This window comes from Cnephaeus nilssonii (genome assembly GCF_951640355.1).
Source record: "Cnephaeus nilssonii genome assembly, chromosome: 14".
NCBI lineage: Eukaryota > Metazoa > Chordata > Mammalia > Chiroptera > Vespertilionidae > Cnephaeus > Cnephaeus nilssonii.
The window spans coordinates 414,344-439,749 of NC_137085.1; the positions used below are offsets into that span (position 1 = coordinate 414,344).

A 25,406-nucleotide genomic window follows, 5' to 3' on the forward strand; every position below is an offset into this window, starting at 1 on the left:
GCGATGGTGGGGGTCGTGGTGGCAGAGGGCGTGGGGGGCCCCAGGCCTGTGCTCAGCCGCCCGGCCAATGCCAGGTGCTGGGGCAATAGGCAGAGTGTGGGCCCCTGAACCGGGGGCTCCCTCAGGGGCCCAGCCTGGGCTCAGGGAGCAGGACGAGACTTCGCAGGGAGGGGTCCGTGGCAGCCTGACGCGGGTCCGAGCGCCAGGGCTGGGCAGGGCCCTGAGCAGGAGCAGGGAGAGCGGGACCGCCATCGCGTCTGAGCCACGGGCCGACTTGGCCCCTTCAGGCTGAGGCCAGCCGGGCGGCGTCCCACACGGCTCACGCTGGGCAGCGATGGAGTCCTCTTTGGGGCAGTCATGGGGGCGCGCACACACACACACACCCGCTGTCGCCCCGTCGCCCCGCACCCCCCATCACCCCGCGGCCCAGGAAAGACTCAGGGCAGCAGGTGTGGTCAGGGGTTTATTGGGGCCAGTGCTGCTGGCCCGGGGCAGGGGCAGGGGCAGGGGCAGGGGCAGGGGCAGGGGCAGGGGCAGGGGCAGGAGAGCAGGAGGGGCGGGAGGGGCTCCCAGCATCCGGCCTGGGGACAGGGCTCCTAGATCAGCTCCTGCGACACAGAAGGGGGGCTCAGGGCGGCCGGCTCCCAGGGCCCCGGGGCAGCGGGCAGGACCGCGTGGGGGGCTGGGCGTCCCGGCTGCCGGGGGGTCAAGCAGAGCCCAGCCGTTCCTCTGCCTGCAGAGCAGCTGGCAGCCCCACCTCGGGGCCGTGTTGAGGCCGAGGGGCCCACGGGTGGCGCTGGGCGAGGGTGGGACATGGGGGCCTGAGACGGTCCCACAGCGCCCCTGCAGGCCGGACGTCAGCGTCCAGCAGCCCTGGCGCCTGCTACATGGAAAGGGGAACCCGGGCCCAGCACCCCTCCCCCCGCCCCCCGCAGCCAGCCTGCCCTTGCACCCAGCCTCCGGGTCCCGCCTGCATTCCGTGGTCACCACCCTGGAGGCCCGGGTCTGGCGGCGCCGGGTCCTGTGGGGCGGGGCCTCAGCGGGCAGAGCGGCCAGGCGAACGCTCACCTCCTTCAGGAGCTCGGCACACCGCCCTGTGGACGGGGCGTGTGAGGGGCTACGGACGCGCCCGGACCCCACCCGCTGGCCAGGGGGCTAGGCCTGCCGCCCCCACCTTGGCTCTGCCACTGAGAGAACTGCCCCCCTCAGACCCCAGACCCTCCTTCCAGGTGCGGTGGGAAGGGGAGATGGACTGGGGAGGACGGGAAGGGGAGATGGACTGGGGGGGGCGGGAGGAAGGGGGGATGCAGCCCCAGGTGGCGGGGGGCAGAGCTCACCGGCCGCAGCAGGTTGGCGCAGGTCACTGTGGACGAGAGGGAGAGTGAGGCGGAGCCGGGGGGGGGCGCGGGGGGGCGGGGGCCGGCGGTGCGCAGCACTCACTGTCCCAGGTGTTGAGGTGCACGTCCTTCGGGGAGAGCCCATAGTCCTTGGCCGCCTGGTGGAACTTTTTCAAGACTTCCTTGTCGTGTTCCAGGGCCCGGCCTGCGAAGGACGGGGTTCCCACATGGGCCGGAGCCCCTCCTGTCCCCGGTCCCCGCTCCTGCACCCCCTGCCCCGTCAGAGCTGGGTCCCCACGAAGCAGCAGACCCACCCGTCCGGCCCCGCGGCTTACTATAGAGCTTCAGGACCCCGATGCTCGCCGCTCCGCGGTGGAGCTGGACGTCCATGATGGCGTAGGTCTCGTAGTCCGTGCTCACCACCGAGATCTCCTTGTCTCCTGGACACAAGCCAGGCGCAGGCTCCCAGGCTGGGCAGGGCCCCTCCACCCTCACCGCCTCCCGCAGGCCACGCCCCCCAGAGCTTGCCCGACTCTCTCTCGTGCATGCACACGCACACGTACATGTGTACACATACATGTGTGCACGTGTGTGGATGAGCAGCCATACATGTGTGCATGTGTGTACACGTGAGTGTGCGTGTGTGCACACATACACCTGTGCACGCACACACACCCCGGAGCAGCGGAGTGGGCCTCCTGGGTTTCCTGAAGGGACCTCCCTGAGGAGAGTGGACAGGGGACCCTGCTGACCGGGAGGAAAAGACCGAGTTAGACATTTTCTAGGCCTTTCCGAGAGGAGGGTGCACAGCCCTCAGGGAGGCCCCAGAGCTGAGGCTGCAGGCCAGGCACGGAGCGACAGAGGGCTCCGGCCCAGGGGGCCAGGGGCGCCCGCCAAGGCCGGTCCCCACGGGAGGGCACGGGGCCGCCCCTCCCAGACCCCTGTGGCCTGCAGGGCTGAGGGCGGGAGGGCGGGACGGAGGCCCCCGCGGCCCCGCCTGGACGTCGGCAGGAGCGAGGCCGGGCAGCGCCTTACCAAACTCTTTGGGGAGCTTGAACTTCCCCGGGACGTCCCCCTTCATGGCCAGCCTCTTGTCCTTCACACAGCCGGTCTCGCTGGGGAGCACAGAGCCTGCAGCAGCCGCTCCCCCGGCCCCCACTCTGGGCAGGAGCCGCCCTGAGCCCACCTGGACCCCCCCCCCGCCTCGGGACCCCTGCCCGGCCCCCTCCGCCTCCCCCGCTCCTGCCTCCCCGACCCTCACGGCGTCCAGGCCACGTGTGTGGGAGCCAGCGGACTGCATGGGCCCACACGGCTCAGGCCCCGTGGCCGGGGTGCGGGGAAGGGCAGCCGACCAATAGCGGCCGCGCCAGGCTTGATCTGGGGGCCCTGACACCTGGGGGGGGGGGTGTCCCAGGGGAAGGACTGGAGGCTGAGCCCCTAAGTTCAGAGGTCACCCATGAACTGTCTGAGGAGAGCGTGAGGGTCCCCCTCACCCCCAGGGACTGCTGCGTGCCCTACAGGCCCCCGGGAGCCCCCCAGCTCCGCACCTCACTCACTCCTCATGGGAGGTGGTCAGGGCCAGGTGGCCGCCTTCCCACTCCACCAGCACGGCCACCACCTTCCTCGCCTTCGGCTCGTGGAGCTTGGAGGCAAAGGCGATCTCGTACCAGAAGCCTGAGAACTGGGGGGGGCGGGAGCAGCTGCAGGCATGGGCGCCAGGATCGGGCACTCCTCCTCCCCGAGCGGACAGCCGTCCGGAACGTCCAGGGGGCTCCAGTCCTGGAGGACTCCCTGGCATGTCCGGGCAGCAGGCCCCCCGCGGCGGGCGCCCCGAGCTCCCTACCTTGTCAAAGTCAAAGTCCTTCACCACCGAGCTCCGCCTGCCAGCCGCCAGCGTGACACACAGCCCCAGCAGGGCCAAGAGCACGGGGCCCTTCATGGCCAGGCGGCAGGCGGCTGCACCCACTCCTGAACCCCCAGAGCCACCGCCCCGGGTGCTGGCCTGGTTTATATCCTCCCCGTGGGCACCCGGGGCACGGCGGGCTGGCTTCATTAGGCCGGTGGGCAGCACACGGTGGACCCGCCAGCACGCCCCCCCGCAGGCCCGAGGGGGAGCCGCCCACGGAGCAAGGAGCGTCTGCTGTCGGCCCCTCAGGGTAAGAGCCAACGGGGCCCGAGCCCTCCCTCCCCCGCGATGGGGCCCTCAGACGGTGCGTCCGAGGCCGGAGGGCAGTGCTGGGCTCTGGGGTGAGACGACAGGACAGGGCGGGGCGGGCATGGTCTGCGGGGGCAGCGTCGCTCTGGGGAGAGGGTCTCCTTCGGAATGTGGGTGTCGCTGCCCCAGGACCCGCAGTGCCCCGAGCAGGGAGCCCCCAGCTTCCCCCGTGGTGTCCCATCTGCGCAGCCGGCACAGCCCGCCTCCCCCAGGACCCAGACCTGCCCAGGGACTGGGCGCATGTGCCCGAGGCCTGCCACCTGGGCAGGCATGGGCCTCCAGTCAGTGGGGCAAGACGGAGGACACGGTGCCCACGCGGTGCTGACGACACAGCCCGCCGGTGCTGCGGGCAGTGAGGTGTGGGCTGATGTCCTGACCCCTCGGCCCTGCTGGCCGGCCCACGGGAGCCTTTGAAGACCCCACAGCCAACACCAAACGGCAAACTGGCAGCACCCTGCCCACCCAGCCGGAGCCAACGGCACCCACCTCTGGGCCCTCTGGCTCTTTAACCACAGAATTGCCCCCCAGGCAGGGAGGAGGGCTCCCCGAGCAGGTGGAGAGCCGTGCAGAGAGCGTGACGCCGGCCCGAGGTCACCCCCCCCCCCCCCCCCGTTGGCGGCTGTGTGGTCCCAGCGGGGTCATTGCCCTTGACCCCAACCCCCACCTCAGATGCTATCCTGGCCCCCACCCAGCAGCCAGGAGATGGGGGGAGGTTCCAGCCCACGGCAGACAGAGTCCAAATCGTGAGGGGACAGACAGAGAGACAGGGGGGGAAGAGCTGAATAAAAATGCAAAAGTGGCCTGACCAGCATGGCTCAGTGGTTGAGCGTCGACCTATGAACCAGGAGGTCAGGGTTCGATTCCCGGTCAGGGCACAGGCCCGGATCACGGGCTCCATCCCCAGTGTGGGGCGTGCAGGAGGCAGCCGATCCATGATTCTCTCTCATCACTGATGTTTCTATTTCTCCCTCGCCCTTCCTCTCTGAAATCAATTTAAAAAATACGTATTTTTTAAAATGCGTAAGGGACTCCTGGGCCTCAGCTCTGAGGGGAGCTGAGAGGTTGGGTGTCACGGGTGCGGTGGCCAGTCTGACCCGCTGGCCTCCGTGTCCACGCTTTCCTCCGGGCAGAGGCCAGGGCCAGCCAGGACCCTCGGACCCGGGGGTGTGGCTGCCCCGGGCGGGATGGGGGGGGGGGTCCAGCTGCCCCCATGGCCCCCGCCCGACACCCGCTGTGTGTTTGCCCTGTGCCCCGCCCAGGCGGCCCCCAACGTCTTGGTGATTGGATCCTAAAACTTGTGCTTTTACGTGGAGTCTGATGGGACCGTGGAGCCCACCCCCTCCCTCCCCCGTCCCCCTGGGCCGGGAGGTTGGCTCTCGTCCCTCAGGCAGGAGCTGGGGTTCAGACCGCGGGGACCCCCCAGCTCACGGCAGCCCCTTCTCCGCATCTTTGCCGCGTGGAAACGAACAGGAGGCCACCCCGCAGCTCAGGGACCCTTCGCCTCCGCAGCCCCCGGGGCCTGAGAAACAGGGTCCCCCCGAACCACCGCGGACCACTCCCCGGGGGGCACCCAGTCCTCAGCCTCGGAGCCAGGTGGCCCTCCAGGGTCACTCCAGAGCGGCCGAGGTCAGAGGGGGTCGGAGTGTCTGCCGGGCCCGGAGGAGGCCCGGGGTGCCAGGCGTAGGCCAGGTCCAAACACCACGTGGTTCTGAACCTGGCGGAGTCCGGAGGCTCCTGCACGCCCCAGGCCCTCCTTCCCCACATCCGTCCTTGACCTCTGCCCAGCCGCCACTCAGCCCTGGGCCTCCGGAGGGGACTGTGGCAGCCTGACGCGGGTCCGAGCGCCAGGGCTGGGCAGGGCCCTGAGCAGGAGCAGGGAGAGCGGGACCGCCATCGCGTCTGAGCCACGGGCCCGACTCAGCCCCTTCAGGCTGAGGCCAGCCGGGCGGCGTCCCACACGGCTCACGCTGAGCAGCGATGGAGTCCTCTTTGGGGCAGTCACGGGGGCGCGCACACACCCCCGCTGTCGCCCCGCCCCCCACCACCACTCCCCCCCCATCGCCCCGCGGCCCAGGAAAGACTCAGGGCAGCAGGTGTGGTCAGGGGTTTATTGGGGCCAGTGCTGCTGGCCCGGGGCAGGGGCAGGGGCAGGGGCAGGGGCAGGGGCAGGAGGGGCGGGAGGGGCTCCCAGCATCCGGCCTGGGAACAGGGCTCCTAGATCAGCTCCTGCGACACAGAAGGGGGGCTCAGGGCGGCCGGCTCCCAGGGCCCCGGGGCAGCAGGCAGGACTGCGTGGGGGGCTGGGTGTCCCGGCTGCCGGGGGTCAAGCAGAGCCCAGCCGTTCCTCTGCCTGCAGAGCAGCTGGCAGCCCCACCTCGGGGCCGTGTTGAGGCCGAGGGGCCCACGGGTGGCCGTGGGCGAGGGTGGGACATGGGAGTCTGAGACGGTCCCACAGCGCCCCTCCAGGCCGGACGTCAGCGTCCAGCAGCCCTGGCGCCTGCTACATGGAAAGGGGGACCCGGGCCCAGCACCCCTCCCCTCAGCCCCCGCAGCCAGCCTGCCCTTGCACCCCGCCTCCGGGGTCCCGCCTGCATTCCGTGGTCACCACCCTGGAGGCCCGGGTCTGGCGGCGCCGGGTCCTGTGGGGCGGGGAATCAGCGGGCAGAGCGGCCAGGCGAACGCTCACCTCCTTCAGGAGCTCGGCACACCGCCCTGTGGACGGGGCGTGTGAGGGGCTACGGACGCGCCCGGACCCACCCGCAGCGTCCCCAGCCCATCGCCCGTCCCAAGGCCTGGGCTCACCGTGCCGGGCCACCAGGTAAAGCCCAGTGTCTGCCGTCAGCTCCCGGAACCGCCAGAAGCCGGGCTCATCCCGGTCCTCCAGGCTGCGAGCTGTGGGGGCAGCGGGCTGAGGGGGGCTGAGGGGGCTGAGGGGGGCTGAGAGGAGGTGAGGGGGGCTGAGGGGGCTGAGGGGGGCTGAGGGGGCTGAGGGGTGCTGAGGGGGCTGAGGGGGGCTGAGAGGAGGTGAGGGGGGCTGAGAGGAGGTGAGGGGGGCTGAGGGGCCTGAGGGGCTGAGCAGGGCTGAGCGGGGTTAGGGGTGGGGCAGCAGGACCCCAGCAGGACCCGGCAGGGCCTCCCAGGCGCTTACTGAAGTACTTGAGCACGTGGAAGGCCTTGCCCTGCCAGTGGAGGGAGAGCCGCAGGATGGCGTAGCGCTCGTAGTCCGTGTCAATCACGTGGATTTCCCTGTGGCCTGGGGAGCAGGCGGGAGGGGCGAGGCTGTGCAGACCAGCACCCCTTGGGGTCAGACTCCATTCTCTCCACACCCACCACCCGACCGTCCATCATGCCAGGGTGGAGGATGGGGGGCTAGAGTAGCCCTTGAAGGATGACAGGCTGATTGGTGAGAATGGGAAAGTCGAGCGTGGAGAGGAGCGTAGGGAACAGAGTGGGGAACAGAGTGGGAACAGCATGGGGAACAGAGTGGGAACAGCACGGGGAACAGAGTGGGAACAGCACGGGGAACAGCACGGGGAACAGAGTGGGAACAGCACAGGGAACAGCACAGGGAACAGAGTGGGAACAGCACGGGGAACAGAGTGGGAACAGCACGGGGAACAGAGTGGGAACAGCACGGGGAACAGCACGGGGAACAGAGTGGGAACAGCACAGGGAACAGCACGGGGAACAGAGTGGGAACAGCACAGGGAACAGCACGGGGAACAGAGTGGGAACAGCACGGGGAACAGAGTGGGAACAGCACGGGGAACAGCACGGGGAACAGAGTGGGAACAGCACGGGAACAGAGTGGGAACAGAGTGGGAACAGCACGGGGAACAGCATGGGGAACAGAGTGGGAACAGCACGGGAACAGAGTGGGAACAGCACGGGGAACAGCACGGGGAACAGCACGGGGAACAGAGTGGGAACAGCACGGGGAACAGCACGGGGAACAGAGTGGGAACAGCACAGGGAACAGCACGGGGAACAGAGTGGGAACAGCACAGGGAACAGAGTGGGAACAGCACGGGGAACAGAGTGGGAACAGCACAGGGAACAGCACAGGGAACAGAGTGGGAACAGCACAGGGAACAGAGTGGGAACAGCACAGGGAACAGAGTGGGAACAGCACGGGGAACAGCACGGGGAACAGAGTGGGAACAGCACAGGGAACAGAGTGGGAACAGCACGGGGAACAGAGTGGGAACAGCACAGGGAACAGCACTGGGAACAGCACGGGGAACAGAGTGGGAACAGCACAGGGAACAGCACGGGGAACAGAGTGGGAACAGCACAGGGAACAGAGTGGGAACAGCACGGGGAACAGAGTGGGAACAGCACGGGGAACAGAGTGGGAACAGCACAGGGAACAGAGTGGGAACAGCACAGGGAACAGCACGGGGAACAGAGTGGGAACAGCACAGGGAACAGAGTGGGAACAGCACAGGGAACAGAGTGGGAACAGCACGGGGAACAGAGTGGGAACAGCACAGGGAACAGCACGGGGAACAGCACGGGGAACAGAGTGGGAACAGCACAGGGAACAGAGTGGGAACAGCACAGGGAATAGAGTGTGAACAGCACAGGGAACAGAGTGGGAACAGCACAGGGAACAGCACGGGGAACAGAGTGGGAACAGCACAGGGAACAGAGTGGGAACAGCACAGGGAACAGAGTGGGAACAGCACGGGGAACAGAGTGGGAACAGCACGGGGAACAGAGTGGGAACAGCACAGGGAACAGCACGGGGAACAGAGTGGGAACAGCACAGGGAACAGAGTGGGAACAGCACGGGGAACAGAGTGGGAACAGCACAGGGAACAGCACGGGGAACAGAGTGGGAACAGCACAGGGAACAGAGTGGGAACAGCACAGGGAACAGAGTGGGAACAGCACGGGGAACAGAGTGGGAACAGCACGGGGAACAGCACGGGGAACAGAGTGGGAACAGCACAGGGAACAGAGTGGGAACAGCACAGGGAACAGAGTGGGAACAGCACGGGGAACAGAGTGGGAACAGCACAGGGAACAGCACGGGGAACAGAGTGGGAACAGCACAGGGAACAGAGTGGGAACAGCACGGGGAACAGAGTGGGAACAGCACAGGGAACAGCATGGGGAACAGAGTGGGAACAGCACAGGGAACAGAGTGGGAACAGCACGGGGAACAGCAAGGCCACGTTGCTGGTGTGCAGGGCCACAGGGTTGTACCTGCAGCAACAGGACAACGTTCTTACCAGGAAAAACAAATCTCCCCGAAACATCGATCTCTGAGCCCACTATGTTTTCTGTCTCACAACTTCCTGAGCTGAAAGGCAGCAAAGTGCTCATTAGGAAAAGCCAGGCTTCGTCTCCTGCTGGGCACACTGGGCAGGGGGTGGGGGCGTGTCCTCAGGAAGGACAGGGCAGAGCCCCCCAGCCCCCCTGTCCCCCCCGGGCTCCGTGACCAGGGAGCCACCTTCCCTGAAGCCCACTCCCTTCTTACACATGGACGGGACGTCGTCAACACCGATGCCAGTGAGAGGTGTGCTGCTAGGAGCCTGGGGTCTGGTCTCAGTGGGGGAGGCGGGTCAAGGTCTTGGGTGGCTGGCCCACCAGTGACGACACCGTCCAAACCCCAGAGCCACCTGGCGCACACCTGTTCCTCCCCCCCCCCCGCCCCCCCGGATCCCTGTGAGCGCGGGGAGCAGCCCTACCTGTTGTACGCAGCCTTCACCGTCAGCTCGCCCCCGCTCAGGGTCAGGAACAAGGCCTCCGGCCGCTTCGGGGTCTTCAGTGCCAGGTTTTGGTTGGAAGCCACGCCGACTTCCCGCCAGAATCCCGCAATCTAGAGGGAGGGACAGAGCCAAGGCCATCGGGGCGGCCGGACGGACGGGGAGGCAGGGGTGGGTCCCCAGGCCCCCGGGGAGGGAGCTGCCAGTTCTGAAAGGTCAGCAGACAGCAGCGCGAGGCAAAGGAGCAGGTCGTCGCCCTTCGGAGGGGTCCCTCCTGGCATCAGCCGGCCGTGCCCACGGGACCCCCTCCCCCAGGCCTGTGTGCAGCCCCCGGGGAAGCACCTCTGCTGCTGCCTGCCCGCGGGAGGGACGCAGGAGGGCGGGGGTGGAGAGAGCGAGAGCGAGAGAGAGAGAGAGAGAGAGAGAGAGAGAGAGAGAGAGAGGCTGGAGAGGGCGCCAGCTGTAAAACCAGCCGGGAGCGCGTGGCCCTGTGGGGCGTCGGCCGCCAGCAGCCTGTCCCCACGGAAGAGGCACAGCTCTGTCCTCCTTCACGGAAACTCTTGATCGTTTTTACAACAGAAAAGAAGTTGTGTCCCCAGCGTCAGGTGGGGGCGACCTGGGTGGGTGCTGGGCCCCCCCCCATCGGGGCAGCTGCTCCGGCCTCAGCTGGGGGTGGGAGGGACGGGGACTGGAGTAGCTGGACACGGGGCCCCTCCCCACCCCCTCTCCCCAAGACAAGGCAGGGAAGCCACCTTCTGCAGGTCCAGGTCCTGCATGGCCACCTCCACCTGCACCAGGACCAGGCCCAGGATGGCGCCCAGCAGCCTGGCCCCCATCGCCGCCCAGCGCTCTCCACGCCGCCGCCCGGCACCCGGTTTATATCCCGGGGACAGCGTGTGACGCAATCGCCCGGCCACAGGCTGCCGGGGAAGCCTGCCTCTTCCGCAGCAGGGCCATCGGGCCGTGTGACGCCCACAGCCCCGCAGTGGCCGGCCTGGACAGGGGCGGCCGGGACAGCGTGGACGCGGCTCAGGGCCCGCGGGGGCCTCAGAGCAGGAGGCCCCACCCCCACGGAGGCCAGAGCATCCCCAGGCTCCCCAGCACCTCCCCACGGACACACGGACCGGACTTCGTCAACAGGTGCTCTCGGGGCCCACTCCGGCCAGGGCTCTTCCTTTTTTACATGTATATATATATACTAGAGGCCCAGTGCATGATTGAATCATGCACGTGTAGGGTCCCCTACACGCTTTCGCTTTCGATCACGGGGGAGCTGGGTGCCTGTCCGCTGGTGCACCAGGCCTTTCAGAAGCCTCCGGTGCTGTGAAGGCTTCCGAAAGGCCTGGTGCCGGAGCAGACAGGCACCCAGCTCCCCTGCTTTGATGGTCCGCGGCGGGACGTGAGCTCGCTGCCCCAGAGGTCCCTTCTGTGCCGCAGCACAGCTATGGCGCAGACGCTGAGCTCAAGCCGCTGCTGGCAAAGCGAGCTCAGCATCCCGCCAGCCCAATTGGCCACCACGGCCACCCCGAGTCCTGCCCCCCCCCTGCGCCTCCTGGCCAATCGCGGGCATAGCGAAGGTACAGTCAATTTGCATATTTGTCTATTATTAGGTAGGATATTTTTTATTGATTTCAGAGAAGAAGGGAGAGAGAGAGAGAGAGAGAGAGAGAGAGAGAAACATCAATGAGGAGAGAGGATCATGGGTCGGCTGCCTCCTGCACGCCCCTCACTGGGGATGGAGCCTGCAACCCAGGCCTGTGCCCTGACTGAGATTCGAACCCGGGACCTCCTGGTTCACAGTTGGATGCCCAGCCATGGAGCCGCGCTCTTTGGGACAAACGCTGGGAAGGCTAGCTCAGTGCCAAGGGCCGTGCGGGCCTGCCCTCCGGGGGTGGGGAATGAGGGGCCTGCCCTCCGGGTCGGGGAGTGAGCGAGGGGCCCTCTGTGGGGAGTCTCCGGAGAACCTTTCCTGCAGAGGGAGCGTCCCTGAGGCCGGGAGGGGAGGCCCCAAGGGAGGCGGAGGAGGGTCTGGCGGCCTGGGGGACCTCTGCAGGCACCGGCCCGCCGCCACAGCGACGGCTTTTCTGCTTTTCTCCTTCCTGTGCCGAGTCCGCCCCACCGTGCCCAGGCCTCCTCCCCCCGACCCCCCACCCCCCAAAGCGCTTATCCCCGGCCCAGGACCAGAGGATAAGCACGTCAGGGTGAAGACACGCTCGGCCACGTGACCCAGCTACTCTGCCTCAGTGTCCCCGTCGGTAATGGTGCCTCCTGGGTGTGGCACTGCCTCGAACAAAGGCCGTCAGGTTGGGGCTCAAGCTAGGACAGGGTGGCCCAGAGCTGGCTGGCACACTGGGGACCCTGGGTCCATCCAAGGGCAGGGGCCGCAGGGTGAGGAGGCGGAGGACTGGCTGACCTCGGCCCCAGGCTGACCCCGGCCCCGGATGGATAAGCCAGGGCCCCTGGGATGGGCTTGACCGGGCAGCAGAGGGGAGACAGGGAGTGTGGGGGCACCTGCTGCCGCTGGGGGACCAGGGGCAGGGTGAGGTCAGGTGCTCTCAGGGCCGCCTCCTCCCGGCGCCGCCCTGCGAGGGCTGCCGGGCACCGCGAGCGATGAGGCGGGACCTCCCGCGCCTTCCTGCCCACCCACGCGGGCCCTTTGAGGCGTGTGCGCCGGACATAACCTGGACGCCCAGAGCTCCCGGCGGAGACCACAGGCTCGGCGTCAGGGAGGGGAACGGCGTGGCGCGGCCCCGGGGGGGGGGGGGGCTCTCCTCGAGGGTCAGCATGGAGCCGGGTGCTGGAGCCTGACCCCTGGGCCTGAGCCCCAGCTGGGCCCCTGGCTGGTCCAGTCGCTGACCTCGGGGCCTCAGTTTCCCGTCTGTGAAGCAAGGAGCACAGTGGCTCACTGCCCGTGCCCGGCGGCCCACGCGGGCCCGGCTGGCAGCCAAGGGCGCGGAGTGCGCTGGCCACCACCATGACCATTTCCGGGCCTCGCCGAGGCGTACACAGGCGCCCAAGGTCCGGGCCGCCCCAGCGGCGGGAGGGAAACCCCAAGCCCCGAGCGGCTCTGCCTCCGGCTCTGGCTCCAGCCACGGAGCCCCAGCAGCCGGGCTGGTCTCCCCGGGGCCTCGCTTCCCGCAGCCGCTGTGGGTCCGTGGGGTCAGCCGGGGGAGCGCCACGCTGCCGGGGCCCAGGTGCCAGGCTTGGCGGCAGCCTCCTGCCCTCACTCAGCCCGGAGGAACCCAGCAGCCAGCGTCCCTTCGCCCACCTCCCTGCCTCAGTTTCCCCAAAGCCCAAGGCCGAGGTGGGGCGGGCTGCACTCCCCCTTGGGGTCTCGCCAAGGAGTGAGGAGCCTGGAGCCAGTAGAATCAGTTTATTGAGCAGAAGGGGGGGGGGGCCAGGGAGACGTCCCACTGCGGAGGGGGGTGAGCGGGAGGGGGTGGGCAGGGCCGGGGTCTGGAAGGCTTGGGGTGATGAGCGAGGCCTGCTGCTCCGGCTTGCCCTGCACGGACGGGAAAGGCATGGTCACCCCATCCACCCACCCACTCGGCAAACGCTCCTCAGACGCCCGCTGCCCCGCACACAGCAGGGCGCCACCTCCGTTCACCACCCCGTGGCCCCGGGAGCTATCCTGCCACCCAAAGTTCTGCAGATGCGGAAACACCCCCCCCCACTGCTCCCCAGGAGGCCCCAGGGCTGCCCCGGGTCCCGGGGACCCAGCCCCATGCCGGTGCCTCGCTCCCTGGCGGGCTGGCGGGCTGGCGGTGAGGGGCTGGTGTGGAAGCAGCCCAGAGTGGCCCGTAAACGCGCAGGGCCCACAGGCCGGCACCCGAGAGCTGGCCCACGTGGGGCCCCCGACCCCAACGCTGCTTTTCCTTGTTAAGACTATCTGGGGGGGCACAGAGCAGGAAGACGGGCTCACACTCTCTGCAGGTGGAACCTTCTGGAACAGGGGGATTTGGCTCGATTCCCTCCCCCCTCTCCTCCACCCGGTAACCACGCGTGTGACGGACAGAAGGCGGCACCAGGATGCCGGGCAGCGTCAGCTAGACCCACGGAAAGTTGGAACAGCCCGGTGTCCCCAGGACCCTGGGTTCGAAGCCAGGACAGCCAGGGGCCCAGGGAACAGGGCGCAGGACAAAGCGGAAGCTGCCCGGTGCCAACCCCCCGACTGCCCGGAGAGGCCAAGGCCGCCTCCCGACCGGCCCACTGGCACGCCGCGTCCGGCATTCACTGCTTTATTGAGGTTCCCGGATTCTCCTCCAGGACCCTGGGGAAGGGCCTGATCGGTCCCCGGTGTCCACTTTGGGGGAAGGTGCCCCCAAGAGCCCACCCACCTGCCTGTGTGCCCCGAGGGCTCCCGGGGACCCAGCCCTGTGAGGGCAGCGAATGGGGGTCCCCCGGGAACCCTCGGGGAGAGGACGAGGACCCAGGCCTTCCCGAAGCAGCGGCCTGGTGTCCCGGGGGTGAGCTGGGGCAAATGGGGTCACGGAGTGCCCCGGGTTGGATAGGGTCCCCCCAACATTCAAGTCCACCCGGAACTCTGAATGTGACCTCTTTGGGAAATAGGTTCTTTCAGAAGTAATGAGTTAGGGGTCTCACAGTGAGACCCCCCTGGATTTAGGGTGGGCCCACGGCAATGGCGGTGTCCTTCTAAGAAGAAGGGCATTTGGACACAGGCACGCAGAGGGAGCTGGCCACGGACAGTGGGGCGGCGATGGGAGGGACGTGTCTACGAGCCCAGGGAGGCCAGGGCTGCCGGCACCACCAGGAGCCGGGGCGGCAGGGGGTCTCCTCTGGAACCCGGGAGGAGCCAGCCCTGCCTGCCCACACCTCGATTTAGGACCGGTGGCCTCCAGGGCTGTGAGAGGGTCACCGTCTGCCCGTTGGTGGCCATTTGTTACGGCAGACATAGGAAGTCCGAGGGGGCTTCCTGGAGGAGGTGAGTTGAGACTGAAGCACCAAAACGAGGCAGAACAATGCCGAGTGGACTTGGTGGGAGGGCAGGAGGCCTGGGGAGGGAGGGGGCAGGCCCTGCAGGCAGGAGGGAGGATTACCGGGCCTCCGCCTGGGAAGGGTGCAGGTGAGTCTCCAGAGGTGTCAGGGTGCCTCCCCGCCCCCCGGGGAGCACGCATCTGTAGGAAGGAAGACGGTCCGTGAGAGGCGGAGCTGGCGGACACGCCCCACCAAGCCCCCAACCCCTGGGGACCGGTGCAGCCAAACCCAGAGGGTGGAGCCGAAAGACTCGCCCTTCTGGGCTCCCCAGACCTCTCCCTTGGGGTGTGCTGGGGGAGGAGCGGGGCTGTGGGCAGGAGTGGCTGGAGTCCTGGCTCAGGGAATCAGAAAGGGGCTGAAGGCGGGGCTTGGCGGGGCGGGATCTGGCCTGGAGGGGCGGGGATTGGGCGGGGCTTAGTGGGGACTTGGTGAGATCTGGCCTGGGGCGGGGCCTAGTGGGCGGGGCTGGGCTGGGCGGGATCTGGCCTGGAGGGGCGGGGCTTGGGCGGGGCCTAGTGGGCGGGGCTTGGTGCTGCAGGGCTTGGCTGGGCGGGGCGGGGCGGCGCTTGGTCGGGGCAGGGCCGGGGCGGGGAAGCGGGGGTGTGGGGGGGGGGGAACGAGGCGGGGCGGGGGCGGGGTTTGGTGGGAGCGGAGCCGGGACTGGGGCTTGGCCGGGGCGAGGCCGGTGGGCGGGGGCGGGGGCGGCCGGAGCACCTGACTTCGGCAGCATGACCACCATGTCATCCGGGAGTCCCACGGTCGGGTAGAAGTCCTGGAAGGCCTTCAGGGCCTGGGGACTCGCCTCCTCGGTTCGGCCTGGGGCAGAGCAGGGCCCCCTGTGAACCCCGCGGCTCACAGCGGTGAGGGGGGAGGAGAGACAGGTGTCTCTTGGCCTCCCCTCCCGAGGGCTGACCGCCTGGCTGAGGGGCCGGTGGGGACTGGAACCGGCCCAAAGGGGCGCCCTTTCCTGGGTCACACAAGGGTGTCCCGGAGGTGGGGGCCAGCTCTTTCCCTAGCCATGTTCCCCGGGGCCTCACCTCGCCCTCCCCCCGACATCTCTTCCTGCAAGGCCACCCTCCTGCCTTCACCCCAGCCTCTCCAGTTTGGGGAGCTCCACTCTGCAGATACCCCGGAAATTAAAGCCAAATAGGGTCTCAGCCCTGGTCCAGGGTCTCAGGCAGCCAGGAAGGTGGGTCCCCTCCCTCAGGAGGCCAGAGGGGGGCCTGAGTGTCCGCCCTCAGAGGCCCCTCCAGTCAACCCCTGCCCATCAAAGCGCTGTGGAGTCCCCTGCCCCCTCTCACCCCGGACCTGACCCCCCTGGCCCAGACTTGGGAGTATGTGACAAGCAGGCCCAAGGAGGATTTGGGGCGGGTCCTGAAGGGGCGGGACCAGGAGGAAAAGGATGGGTGGGGGCGGGGCCTAGGTGGGTGGGCGGGGCATAGATGGGGGCGGGGCCTTGTGGGCGGGTGGGCGGGGCCTCACTGTAGAGCTGCACCATGGTGCTGAGCGCCCCCTCCAGCTCCTTGTAGATGTAGACCACGGCGAAGGAGCTGTAGTCCGTTTCCTCGACTCGCACGTCCAGGTAGCCCAAGTCTGGGGAGGAGGAGAGCTGCAGGGGCCCCGGACCGACCCCCACCCACGTGGGCCTCTGCTTCCAGGGGCGAAGGGAGAGGGGCAGGAGGTGGTGATGGAGGGGGATCCTGGTATAAGGACAGTCCCATGATCACCCCCTGGAGAAGCGCCATCAGGTGCCTAAGAGGGGGGGGGGGGGTGGACCTACCTGGGACTCTGAAGTGTCCCTCGGCGCCCGCCTTTAGGAACCCGGCGTCCACGCGTTTGCAGCCGTCACCCCTGAGGGTGCACAGCCCACTCACTCTCCGAGCTGCCCAGGCTCCCCCACCCGCCCGCGGCACCGCCCGCCCGGCTCACCAAGGGAACTCCATGTGGACGCTGAGGTTGCCCCCAGCCCCGGCGGCCACGGCCCTGGTGGACATCAGCAGGTGGTCCTTCTTGCCCAGGAAGACCTTGCAGTCGGAGGCCATGGCGACCACGTACCAGAGGCCTGAGAACTGCGAGGAGCTCGGTGACCAGCCAGCTCGGGGCCCGGGACACGAGGCCGACATCCCAGACCGGGACTCGTCCAAGGCCACACGGCGGGTCTCCGAGCGCTCTGTCCACCTCTTGGGTCTGAGACTGGGGTGGACGAGAGCCCTGTGCTGCACGTATGGGGGCAGGTCACACCACCACTGGGAACCTCCGTACCCCACTGGGAAATGGGTCAGCAATCACCCCCACAGGGTGGTTTCGGGGTTACACAGAGAGCAGGTCTAAAGGGCCGTAGGCCCGAGGCCTAGCAGGGGGAGACGGCTCTGACTGTTACCCCGTCGCTGTGGGTTTCAGCAGCTCAGCCCCCAGCCCCACCACGGCACGGCACGGCACGGCACGGAGGCCTCGGTACCTTCTTGGCATCAAAATCTGGCTGCACCAGGACATCAGCCCAAGCCGTGGACGCCCAGAGCAGCACCAGGACCCGGCTCAGCAGGACGGACTGCATCCTCGTGCCTGTCTTTGGCCCCTGACCGTGTCTGAGCGCCAGCAGCCCGGCTTTATAGCCCAGCCCTGCAGCGGGCTCACCGGTGGGCAGGCTGGGCGGCGGAAGGGAAGGTGTTTGGGCTCCGGAAACCCCGGCCTCCTTTGTCCATTGTTTGGCACAATCTCTCAAATGTCCCCGCGGGCTCCAGGGGTCATTTCCTGGAGGACTCTCACCTGCCTCCTCCAAGCTGGGGATCTGCCCCCTGACCTGCCAGGCAGTCCTGGGGGCCCCAGCAGAGACTCCGACCTCAGCCCCCTCCGTCCACCTCAGGTGTGGCTGGGGCAGGGGACCCAGGGCCCTTGGGGGTGCTGCGGGAAGCAGTCAGGCTCAGGTTTGCTCTAGCCAGCGGCCCCCACTCGGGGCCTGGGTCCCCCACAGTCCTCACTCCCTCTGCTCCCCACACAGCCGTGAAGTCACCACTGGCCCGGCCTGTGGACCTTGCCCAGGGGCAGAGCCTGTGCCAGGGCAGCTGTGACAGAGGTGACATCAAAGGCCTGGGCACCCCTCACTCCAGACCTCCACTGCCCCCCCCACCCCCCACGAAGCCACCAGCTGGGCCTCGAGCAAGCAGGGCGGGAGGGTGGGGCTGAGCTGTCACTCAGGACGGATTACGGTCTCTAAGTCGCCTTATCACCGGTTGCATAAGTATTGGGGCCGGAGTGTCGCCAGGGAGGCGCTGCCGGCTGGCAGCTGGCGGGGGCTTGGGATGCCAAGGCCCGTGCAGGTGGCGTCTCGCGGCCATGCAGACCGAGCACCAGGGACACCGTGCCAGGAGCAGCACGTGGCCTGGGGCACCCCTCCAGATGCCCCGGGGTCCCCGGGGAGGGCTGGAACTACCAGTGCTCCAGAGGGGAAGGGGTCTGGGTGGGAGAAAGACCCTCGTTGCCAGCGGGAGGGAGGGGTGGAGCCGAGGCTTCTGCCCGCCTCCGCGGGGTTCAGCAGGCGCCAGCTCTCAGCTGCGTCCCAGAGTCGCAGGAAAGAAGGCAGGCAAAGTCTCCCCAGGAAAATATTTACACAACATACATCTGATAAAGGACTTGGACCCAGAATCTACAAAGAACTCTAAGAATAAAAACGAACCACCCAATGTAAAAAACAACAACAACAACAACACACACACACACACAGAAAAACGGGGAAACGTGGTTTAAAAAGACATTTCAACAAAGAAGACATTCGGCCCGGCCGGCGTGGCTCAGTGGTTGAGCGTCGATCTATGAACCAGGAGGTCACGGTTCCATTCCTGGTCAGGGCACGTGCCCAGGTTACGGGCTCGGTCCCTAGTGTAGGACTTGCAGGAGGCCGCCCATCAATGATTCTCTCTCATCGTTGATGTTTCTATCTCTCTCTCTCTCCCTCTCCCTTTCTCTCTAAAACCAATTTAAAATATATATATATTTTTTTTTTTAAAGAAACATTCGGGTGGAAAATAAACATGAAAAAGAGTTCACCATCATCCGCCCTGGGGAGAGGCAGGTGGAGCCCTGAGACCCGCCTGCACACGGTGGGGATGCAGCATGTTTTTACACAAACACCCTCCCTGCTGGGTGGGGAGGTGGGCGAGGTGGGCGGCACCCGGAAACCGCCAGGCAGGTTCCTAAACCCAACACTCATTTACCACCCGACAACCCCTCCCCCAGGCATTTACCCCAGAGAAATAAAACACAGGCAAAACCCACTCGTGGGTGTCGATGGGACTTTATTCGCGAGCACCGAGGAGTGGAGACACCTGTGTCGCCGGGAATGGGCGAGGAGCTGCAGCCCCCTTGCGATGGGCGCTTCTCAGGCACAGAAGGAACAAATCGTGAGTTAACACAGCAACTTGGATAAATCCCTCTCCCGTGACGCCGTGAGAGACGCCAGTGTGGAAGGCCACAGACCTGGGCCCCTTTTCTAGGACGTTCTGGAAAAGGCAAACCCAGAGGGACAGAAAGCTGTTCCATGGTTGCCAGGGATGTGGCGGGGGGGGGGGGGGGGTAACTGATGACAAGTGGCCTGCAGAGACTTTGGGGGGCGGGGGGGGAGAAGATGGACTGTGCTGGTCACATGACTGACTGCATGGGTCTAAACTTAGAGCTGCACACCAAAAAGGGCGAATTCCACTGTACTTAAATCAGACCTTTTTAAAAAATATATATTTTATTCATTTTTTACAGAGAGGAAGGGAGAAGGATAGAGAGTTAGAAACATCGATGAGAGAGAAACATCGATCAGCTGCCTCCTGCACACCCCCTTACTGGGGATGTGCCCGCAATCAAGGTACATGCCCTTGACCGGAATCGAACCTGGAACCTTTCAGTCCGCAGGCCGACGCTCTATCCACTGAGCCAAACCGGTTAGGGCACAGACCTTAATTTTTTAAAGCATATACACAAGCTACATCTATAACAATAAAAGCGTAATATGCAAATCGACAGAACGGTGGAACAACCAGCCAGACGTCCTTCGGACAAAGCCAGGACTGCGAGGGCCGAGCCCCTTGCATGAATTTCGTGCATCGGGCCTCTGGTGTGTATATAAAATCTTCCCCAATGCCACCACTTGGGTTAAGGGCAGGGCGGCCTGAAGGAGAAGTTCCCGCTAAAAGTCCAGAGCGCCAGGGAAAGGGTGGGGCGGGGACGGAGCAGGGCAGACCTCTGGCAAGAGCGCAAAGCTTGCTCTAGTCGGTGTGGCTCAGTGGATAGAGCGCCGGCCTGCAGACTGAAGGGTCCCAGGTTTGATTCCGGTCAAGAGCATAGGCCCGGGTTGTGGGCTCAGTCCCCAGTGGGGGACGTGCAGGAGGCAGCCGATCAATGATTCTCTCTCATCATTGATGTTTCTCTCTCTCCGGATCCCTTCCTCTCTGGGAAAAAAAAAAAAAAAAAAAAAAGAGCTCAAAGCAAGGACCAAGGGACAGACGACTCCATTATCCTGCTAATCTGGAGCCTGATATCCTTCAGTAATCTCCGGCTGGCAAGGTGCGCGGGGGTCCCTCCCACCACCTCACACCCACACACCTGTGCAATCCCAGTGTGCACACGAGCACACCCACACAGCCTGCAGGGTCGCGGCCCCTCCTGGAGCCGGAAGGAACCCGCGGGAGAGCAGGGAGCTCGCTCCTCTGGGACAGGGAAGGGAGGTGGCCTCCGGACCCCACTGGCCCATGTGGTGGGGACCCCAGCAGCATTTCCGCAGAGCTGCCTGAGGCCCCCGGAGGTGAGACCCTGAGCGAGGCCTGCAGCCCGCCCAAGCCCGCCCAGGCTCACTCCGCCTGTTGGTGTGGGGCGCTCACAGCCCAGACAGGAGGCCGTGTGCTGGGGGGCGGCCGGCAGAGCACTCAGGGGGAGGAGTCCAGTTCCAGGGACCACGCTGGGCCCGCGATGGGGAGCGCGACCCCACCTCCCGCCGCGCAACGTCACGGAGCCTGGGCTGCAGGGCGCGTCAGGTCCCGCCCCCTTCTCCCGGCCCGCCCCGCCCATTTGGTCCACGCCCCGCCCCGGCCCCTCCGCCCGCACCTGCGCAGATAGGCCCTCAAGGCCCCGCCCCTTTCCACCACGCCCCGCCCCTCCGCCCGCACCTGCGCAGATAGGCCCTCAAGGCCCCGCCCCTTTCCCCAAGCCCCACCCCTCCGGCCCTTCTGCCCGCGCCTGCGCGGACCGCCGGCCAGGCCCCACCAGCCATGGTGAACCTGGGCCTGTCCCGGGTGGACGACGCCGTAGCCGCCAAGCACCCGGTGAGAAGGCCGGCCTGGGACGCGGGCTCCCGGCCTCAGCGCTGACCTGAGCGGGGCGGGGGCCCGGTGGGTGTGTCCTCCTCGTCAGGGCACAGGGGCAGAGTCAGGACCCTCTGCTATGGGGATGGGGCATCCCGCGTGGGCATCCTGGTGGGCATGGGCGGAGGGATGTGCCCGAGCGCCAGGGCCTCACGCTGAGTGCCGAGAGGAGGGCGGGACCTGAGCCGTGACCCTCACCCTCCTCCTTCCCCTCCCCCTCCGCCTTCCCCTCCCCCTCCCCCTCCTTCCCCCCCTCTTCCCCCTCCTCCCCCTCTTCCCCCTCCTCCTCCTCCTCCCCCTCTTCCCCCTCCCCCTTCCCCTCCCCCTCTCCCTTCCCCCCTCCTCCTCGTCCCCCTCCCCCTCCTCCTCCACCCCCTCCCCTCCCCTCCCCTCCCCTCCCCCTCCCCTCCCCCTCCCCTCGCAGGGGCTGGGCGAGTATGCCGCCTGCCAGTCGCGCGCCTTCGTGAAGGGCCTTGTCAGCTTTGTCACAGGTAGGCTGGGGCAGGAGCCCTGTCCCCACCTGCCTCCCCAGCAGGTAGCGCCTGCGGGTGCGGGGCTGCGCCCGGTGGGCCCCGCCAGCCCGTCCCCAGGAGACTGTCTCTCTCTCGCAGGCACCGGCGGGGCCTTGGGCCTGCAGATGTTCATTCAGAGGAAGCTGAAGTACCCCTTCCAGTGGAACGTCCTGGTGGCCGTGGGTGGGTACCCCAGGGTCCCCGCCGGGCTCCCCAAGTTGCCGGAGGTGACGCTGGCTCTTCAGAGGAGTGGGTTCCCACTAAGAGCCCCCAGGGAGGGGGCTGTGTTCCAGGCATCGCTGCCTCCGGGGATGGGGCCCCAGTTCGGGGGGTGGGGGGCGCCCTGCCCACGCCCACCACCACCATCTGCCCCGAAGATCCTGTGCCCACGTTCTCGTCTCTGAGGAGGGCAGAGGCCCAGCCCCCGCCCGTTCTGCTCCCCAGTCGCAGGCTCCGTGGCCAGCTACTGGGTGACCCGCGTGGAGACCCAGAAGTGCAGCGATCTCTGGCTCTTCCTGGAGACGGGGAAGCTCCCCGCAGACATGGGCGCAGGTGAGAGGCCCGGGCGTGGGAGGCGGGAGCTGTGCCTGGTGCCCGAGGTTGAGGCAGGCAAACCTGGGGCTGGAGGGCAGGCTGGACAGGGTCTCTCCCCTCCTGCCTGTGCGCCCAGCAGGCACTTCCTGGAGAAGGAGTGGGTGCAGCAGATGGAACTTGGAGCCCTGTGAGCAGGAGGAAGACCAGGAGGGGCTGGGGGGGAGTGCAGAGGGAGGAGTGTGGGGCACCCCGTGAAAACGGCTGGATGGAGGGGCTGGGCATCAGACAGACGGCAAGCGGATTGGCCTCGGTCCTGGCCTCCACTGCCTGCGTCATGGTTAGAGGCCTCGCCTCCGTTTTTGCCACAGTAAAATGGGCGCAGGGACCGTGAGCAGCGTTAGGGTGTGGATCTGTCTCTGTTTGCCTCTTACAGATCAGCGCGCCTAGGAGAGCGCCAGCCAGGAGTTCTAGAACACAGCGCTCAGCACCTCGCACCCCACGCTGGCCCTCCCCGCACCCTGGGGCGCTGACACTCCCTTTCTGGGCCCCGTCCCCCAGTCAGGGGTCCGATGCCGCTGGGCTTGTGGGACTAATAAAGGCCTCGCTCTTCCCGCAGTGATTGGGAAGAGCAGGGAGAAGCTGAGACAAATGTCACCTTAGTGCCCACACGGCTGACACTGGGGCTCCGCCAGGCAGCTCCTGACACTGAACCCCAGGATTGGACACGCCCACCGGCCCTGGAAGGCAGGGAGGCCTCTCCATGGGGCGGGGGGGGGGGGGGGGGGGTCTGTTTCCCTGGCACGAGGAGCAGACCACAAGGTGTACAGCCAGCAGCACCTGGTCCCGAGAGACAAGGGGCAGGACATGGCTATGCCCACCCGCCCGTCGTCCCAAACACACGTGTCCGATGAAGTCACTGCTCTCCAGGGGCGGAGGGAGCCCCTGAGCTCTGTCCTCACAGACGGGAAGCTCACGAGTGGGCAAGACTAGTTACCTCCCCACCCCAACAGGAAGAGGCAGGGGTTCTGTCAACTCTGGGCAAGTCCATGGTCCTCTGCGGTTGGCTTCCCAGTTGTGGCCGTGGGTGGGTACCCCAGAGTCCCCGCCGGGGCCCCCAAGCTGCTGGAGGTGACTGGCTCTCCAGAGGAGTGGGTTCCCACTAAGAGCCGTGGGAGGGGGCTGTGTTCCAGGCATCCCTGCCTCCGGGGATGGGGCCCCCAGTCACTAAAATGCGCACTGACCACACCGCTCCGGCCAGTCAGCCCCTGTGCCTCTCGTCCCGGCCGGTCGTTCTAAAGAACACCTGCTCAGCACCTACTATGCGCCACAACTCGTGGTGGGAAGGCAATGAAGGAAGCCCAAGGTAACCATGGCAGAGTCTCCTTCCCGTAAAAGTCCAAGTGGGTGGCCTGGAGCTGACGGTCAGGGGCGGGCCCCCTTAGTCCATTCCCTGCTGCAATGGCCTCTATTCCAAATCCGCCTCCTGGCCCCAGGCAGCTGCACCAGCTCCAGCCATCGCGGCTTCGTCCCCGTCAACAGGAAGGAAGAGAGCAGCTCACTCGCCGTGCTGCTCGCACTGCGCCGGCCAGAACGAGTCCTGCGCACCTGTGCAAAGGCACCCAGGGGGGCAGCCATGCGCCCCGCTAAAGTTCTATCTCTGAGCGAGAAGGGAGAACCATTGGGGGACAGTAGGCAGGCTCTGCCTCCGACTGGCTGGGAGCCTTCCATCTCCCCAAGGGTAACACCTGACTGAGAGAGGGCAGGGGGGTTTAGACCTGACTGGACCCACTTTTAAAACTGAGAGTGGCCAGAAAGGTCAAGGACCTGCGTGAGAGGTCCTGGAGGAAGATGGGGCGTGACAAGGGGCGGAGACCATTGTTGGGGCTGAACTGAGCCCCCCACATTCACACAGTGCAGCCCTAACCCCAGGGCCTCAGAACACAATGCATTTGTAGATTGGACCTCGGAGAAGGGAGGAAGTTAAAATGAGGGCGGGCCCTAGCTGGTGTGGCTCAGTGGATAGAGCGTCACCCTGTGGACCGAAGGGTCCCGGGTTCAAACCCGGTCAAGGGCACGTACCTCGGTTGCAGGCTCCTCCCCGGCCCAGGCCCTGGTCAAGGGCACGTGCAGGAGACAACCAATCGATATGTTTCACATCGATATTTCTCTCTGTCTTTCCCTCTCGGCCTGTATGGGAGGCAACCAATCGAAGTTTCCTCCTCCTCCTCCCTTCCACTCTCTCTAAAATCAATGGAAAAATATCCTCAGGTGACGATTAAAAATCCTGTATAATAAAACCCTAATATGCAAACCGACGGAACAGCAGAACAACTGGTCACTATGACACACACTGACCACCTGGGGGCAGACGCTCAACGCAGGAGCTGCCCCCGATGGTCAGTGCATTCCCACAGCGGGAGTGCCACGCAGCCAGAAGCCGGGCTCATGGCTGGCAAGCACAGTGGCGGCGGCGGCAGCAACAAGCGGAGCGGTAAGGAGCAGCAAGCAGGCGGGCAGTAAGGAGCAAGGTGTCCCGGACTGCGAGAGGGATGTCCACCAAGGTGTCCCGGACTGCGAGAGGGATGTCCACCAAGGGGTCCCGGACTGCGAGAGGGATGTCCACCAAGGGGTCCCGGACTGCGAGAGGGATGTCCACCAAGGGGTCCCGGACTGCGAGAGGGATGTCCACCAAGGGGTCCCGGACTGCGAGTGGGTGCAGGCCAGGCTGAGGGACCCCTCTCCCCAGTGCACAAATTTCGTGCACTGGGCCTCTGGTAAATAAATAATAAAATGAGGGTGGGCCCTGGTCCTGCCTGACGCGTCCCTTATAAGAGGAGGAGATGTGGACACAGGCGGGCACAGAGCAAAGGCCGTGTGGGGACACGCGGAGGACAGCCACTCAGGACCTGGAGAGAGGCCTCGGGGAGCCAGCCGCCCACCCCTGGGTCTCGGACATCCAGCCCCCAGGATGTGAGACAATGAAGGTCTGTTGTCTAAGCTGCTGTCCCTGGTGTTGTTAGGGGCGTCCCAGCGGAGTCAGGCAGGGAAGCTGGGAAAAGGGACAAAGTCGGTGGGTGCCGCCCTGCTTGGGGCACGCGGCTCTAGGGGCAGCTTGGGCTGGGGGTGCAGAGCTGGGGGCTGACCCTTCCCTTCCTGGAGTGACATCTAACGCTAGACTCGGGCCCCAGCCGGTGTGGCTCAGTGGGTAAAGCGTCGGCCCGCAGACTGAAGGGACCCGGGTTCCATTCCTGCAAGGACATGTACCTCGGTTGCAGGCTGGGTCCCCGCCCAGCCCTGCTCAGGCCTGTATGGGAGGCAACCAATCGTTTCTCTCCTCCTCCTCCCTTCCATTCTCTAAAAATCAATGGGAAAATATCCTCAGGTGAGGATTAACAAACAAACAAAAATAAAATATGTTTTAAATAAATAAATAAAGCTAGACTTGGGAATTCCTGGGGGGAGTGGAGGCAGAGGTCAGGGAGAGCCGAGGCTGGGGGTCTCATGACCTAGGTCACCGGGGTGTGGCGCGTGTGAACTTGGGGGGTGGGTGGGAGAAGAGACCCTGTAAGGCAGCGAGTGGTCAGGAGTTGGGAAGACAGTGAAGGGGACGGGGGGCGGGGCCACTGCCAAACCACCACCAAGTCACCCGCCTGTGGGAGAAGGTGCCAGCCCCGGACACCCTCCCAGAGCAGCCACGAGACTCCCCGTCAGGCCGGCCGGCGGCAGAGGGTGGTGGCCGGCTGGGGCTTTCAGAA

At 66.2% G+C, this 25,406-nt stretch overlaps 4 protein-coding genes across 6 annotated transcripts; 1 reads left to right on the plus strand and 3 right to left on the minus strand.

The window, feature by feature from the left end:
• Window positions 1-596: 596 nt before the first annotated feature.
• LOC307111107 (epididymal-specific lipocalin-5-like) lies at window positions 597-3,390 on the minus strand (the record flags this gene model as incomplete). Its single annotated transcript, XM_079790790.1, has 7 exons — window positions 597-608; window positions 1,338-1,363; window positions 1,441-1,542; window positions 1,652-1,777; window positions 2,373-2,452; window positions 2,894-3,018; window positions 3,181-3,390. The coding sequence occupies 7 exons, from the start codon at window positions 3,388-3,390 to the stop codon at window positions 597-599; spliced, it is 681 nt and encodes a 226-aa protein (XP_079646916.1).
• A 2,701-nt stretch (window positions 3,391-6,091) lies between these two features.
• LOC307111108 (epididymal-specific lipocalin-8-like) lies at window positions 6,092-10,102 on the minus strand (the record flags this gene model as incomplete). Its single annotated transcript, XM_079790791.1, has 5 exons — window positions 6,092-6,479; window positions 6,616-6,805; window positions 8,790-8,860; window positions 9,249-9,379; window positions 10,019-10,102. The coding sequence occupies 5 exons, from the start codon at window positions 10,100-10,102 to the stop codon at window positions 6,092-6,094; spliced, it is 864 nt and encodes a 287-aa protein (XP_079646917.1).
• A 1,404-nt stretch (window positions 10,103-11,506) lies between these two features.
• On the minus strand, window positions 11,507-18,119 carry LCN15 (lipocalin 15; the record flags this gene model as incomplete). The annotated part of the gene is made up of 7 exons (XM_079790792.1): window positions 16,720-18,119; window positions 16,191-16,330; window positions 16,042-16,112; window positions 15,744-15,854; window positions 14,923-15,077; window positions 11,680-11,786; window positions 11,507-11,582 (listed from the first exon to the last, which is right to left on the minus strand). Exons 1-7 carry the CDS (start codon window positions 16,813-16,815, stop codon window positions 11,507-11,509), a joined length of 756 nt encoding a protein of 251 aa, XP_079646918.1. The 5' UTR covers window positions 16,816-18,119.
• Window positions 18,120-20,433: 2,314 nt separating this feature from the next.
• Window positions 20,434-24,971, plus strand: TMEM141 (transmembrane protein 141). Of its 3 annotated transcripts, XR_013814479.1 has the most exons (6): window positions 20,434-20,566; window positions 21,030-21,096; window positions 21,217-21,300; window positions 21,495-21,669; window positions 22,085-23,014; window positions 23,145-24,971. XR_013814479.1 is itself a non-coding variant. In XM_079789939.1 (5 exons), exons 1-5 carry the CDS (start codon window positions 20,513-20,515, stop codon window positions 22,179-22,181), a joined length of 477 nt encoding a protein of 158 aa, XP_079646065.1. In that variant the 5' UTR covers window positions 20,434-20,512; the 3' UTR covers window positions 22,182-24,971. The 3 variants fall into 3 exon arrangements, 2 of the variants coding, with proteins under 2 accessions (XP_079646065.1, XP_079646066.1); XM_079789939.1 differs by having other exon boundaries at window positions 22,085-24,971; XM_079789940.1 differs by having other exon boundaries at window positions 21,562-21,669; window positions 22,085-24,971.
• Window positions 24,972-25,406: the final 435 nt, after the last annotated feature.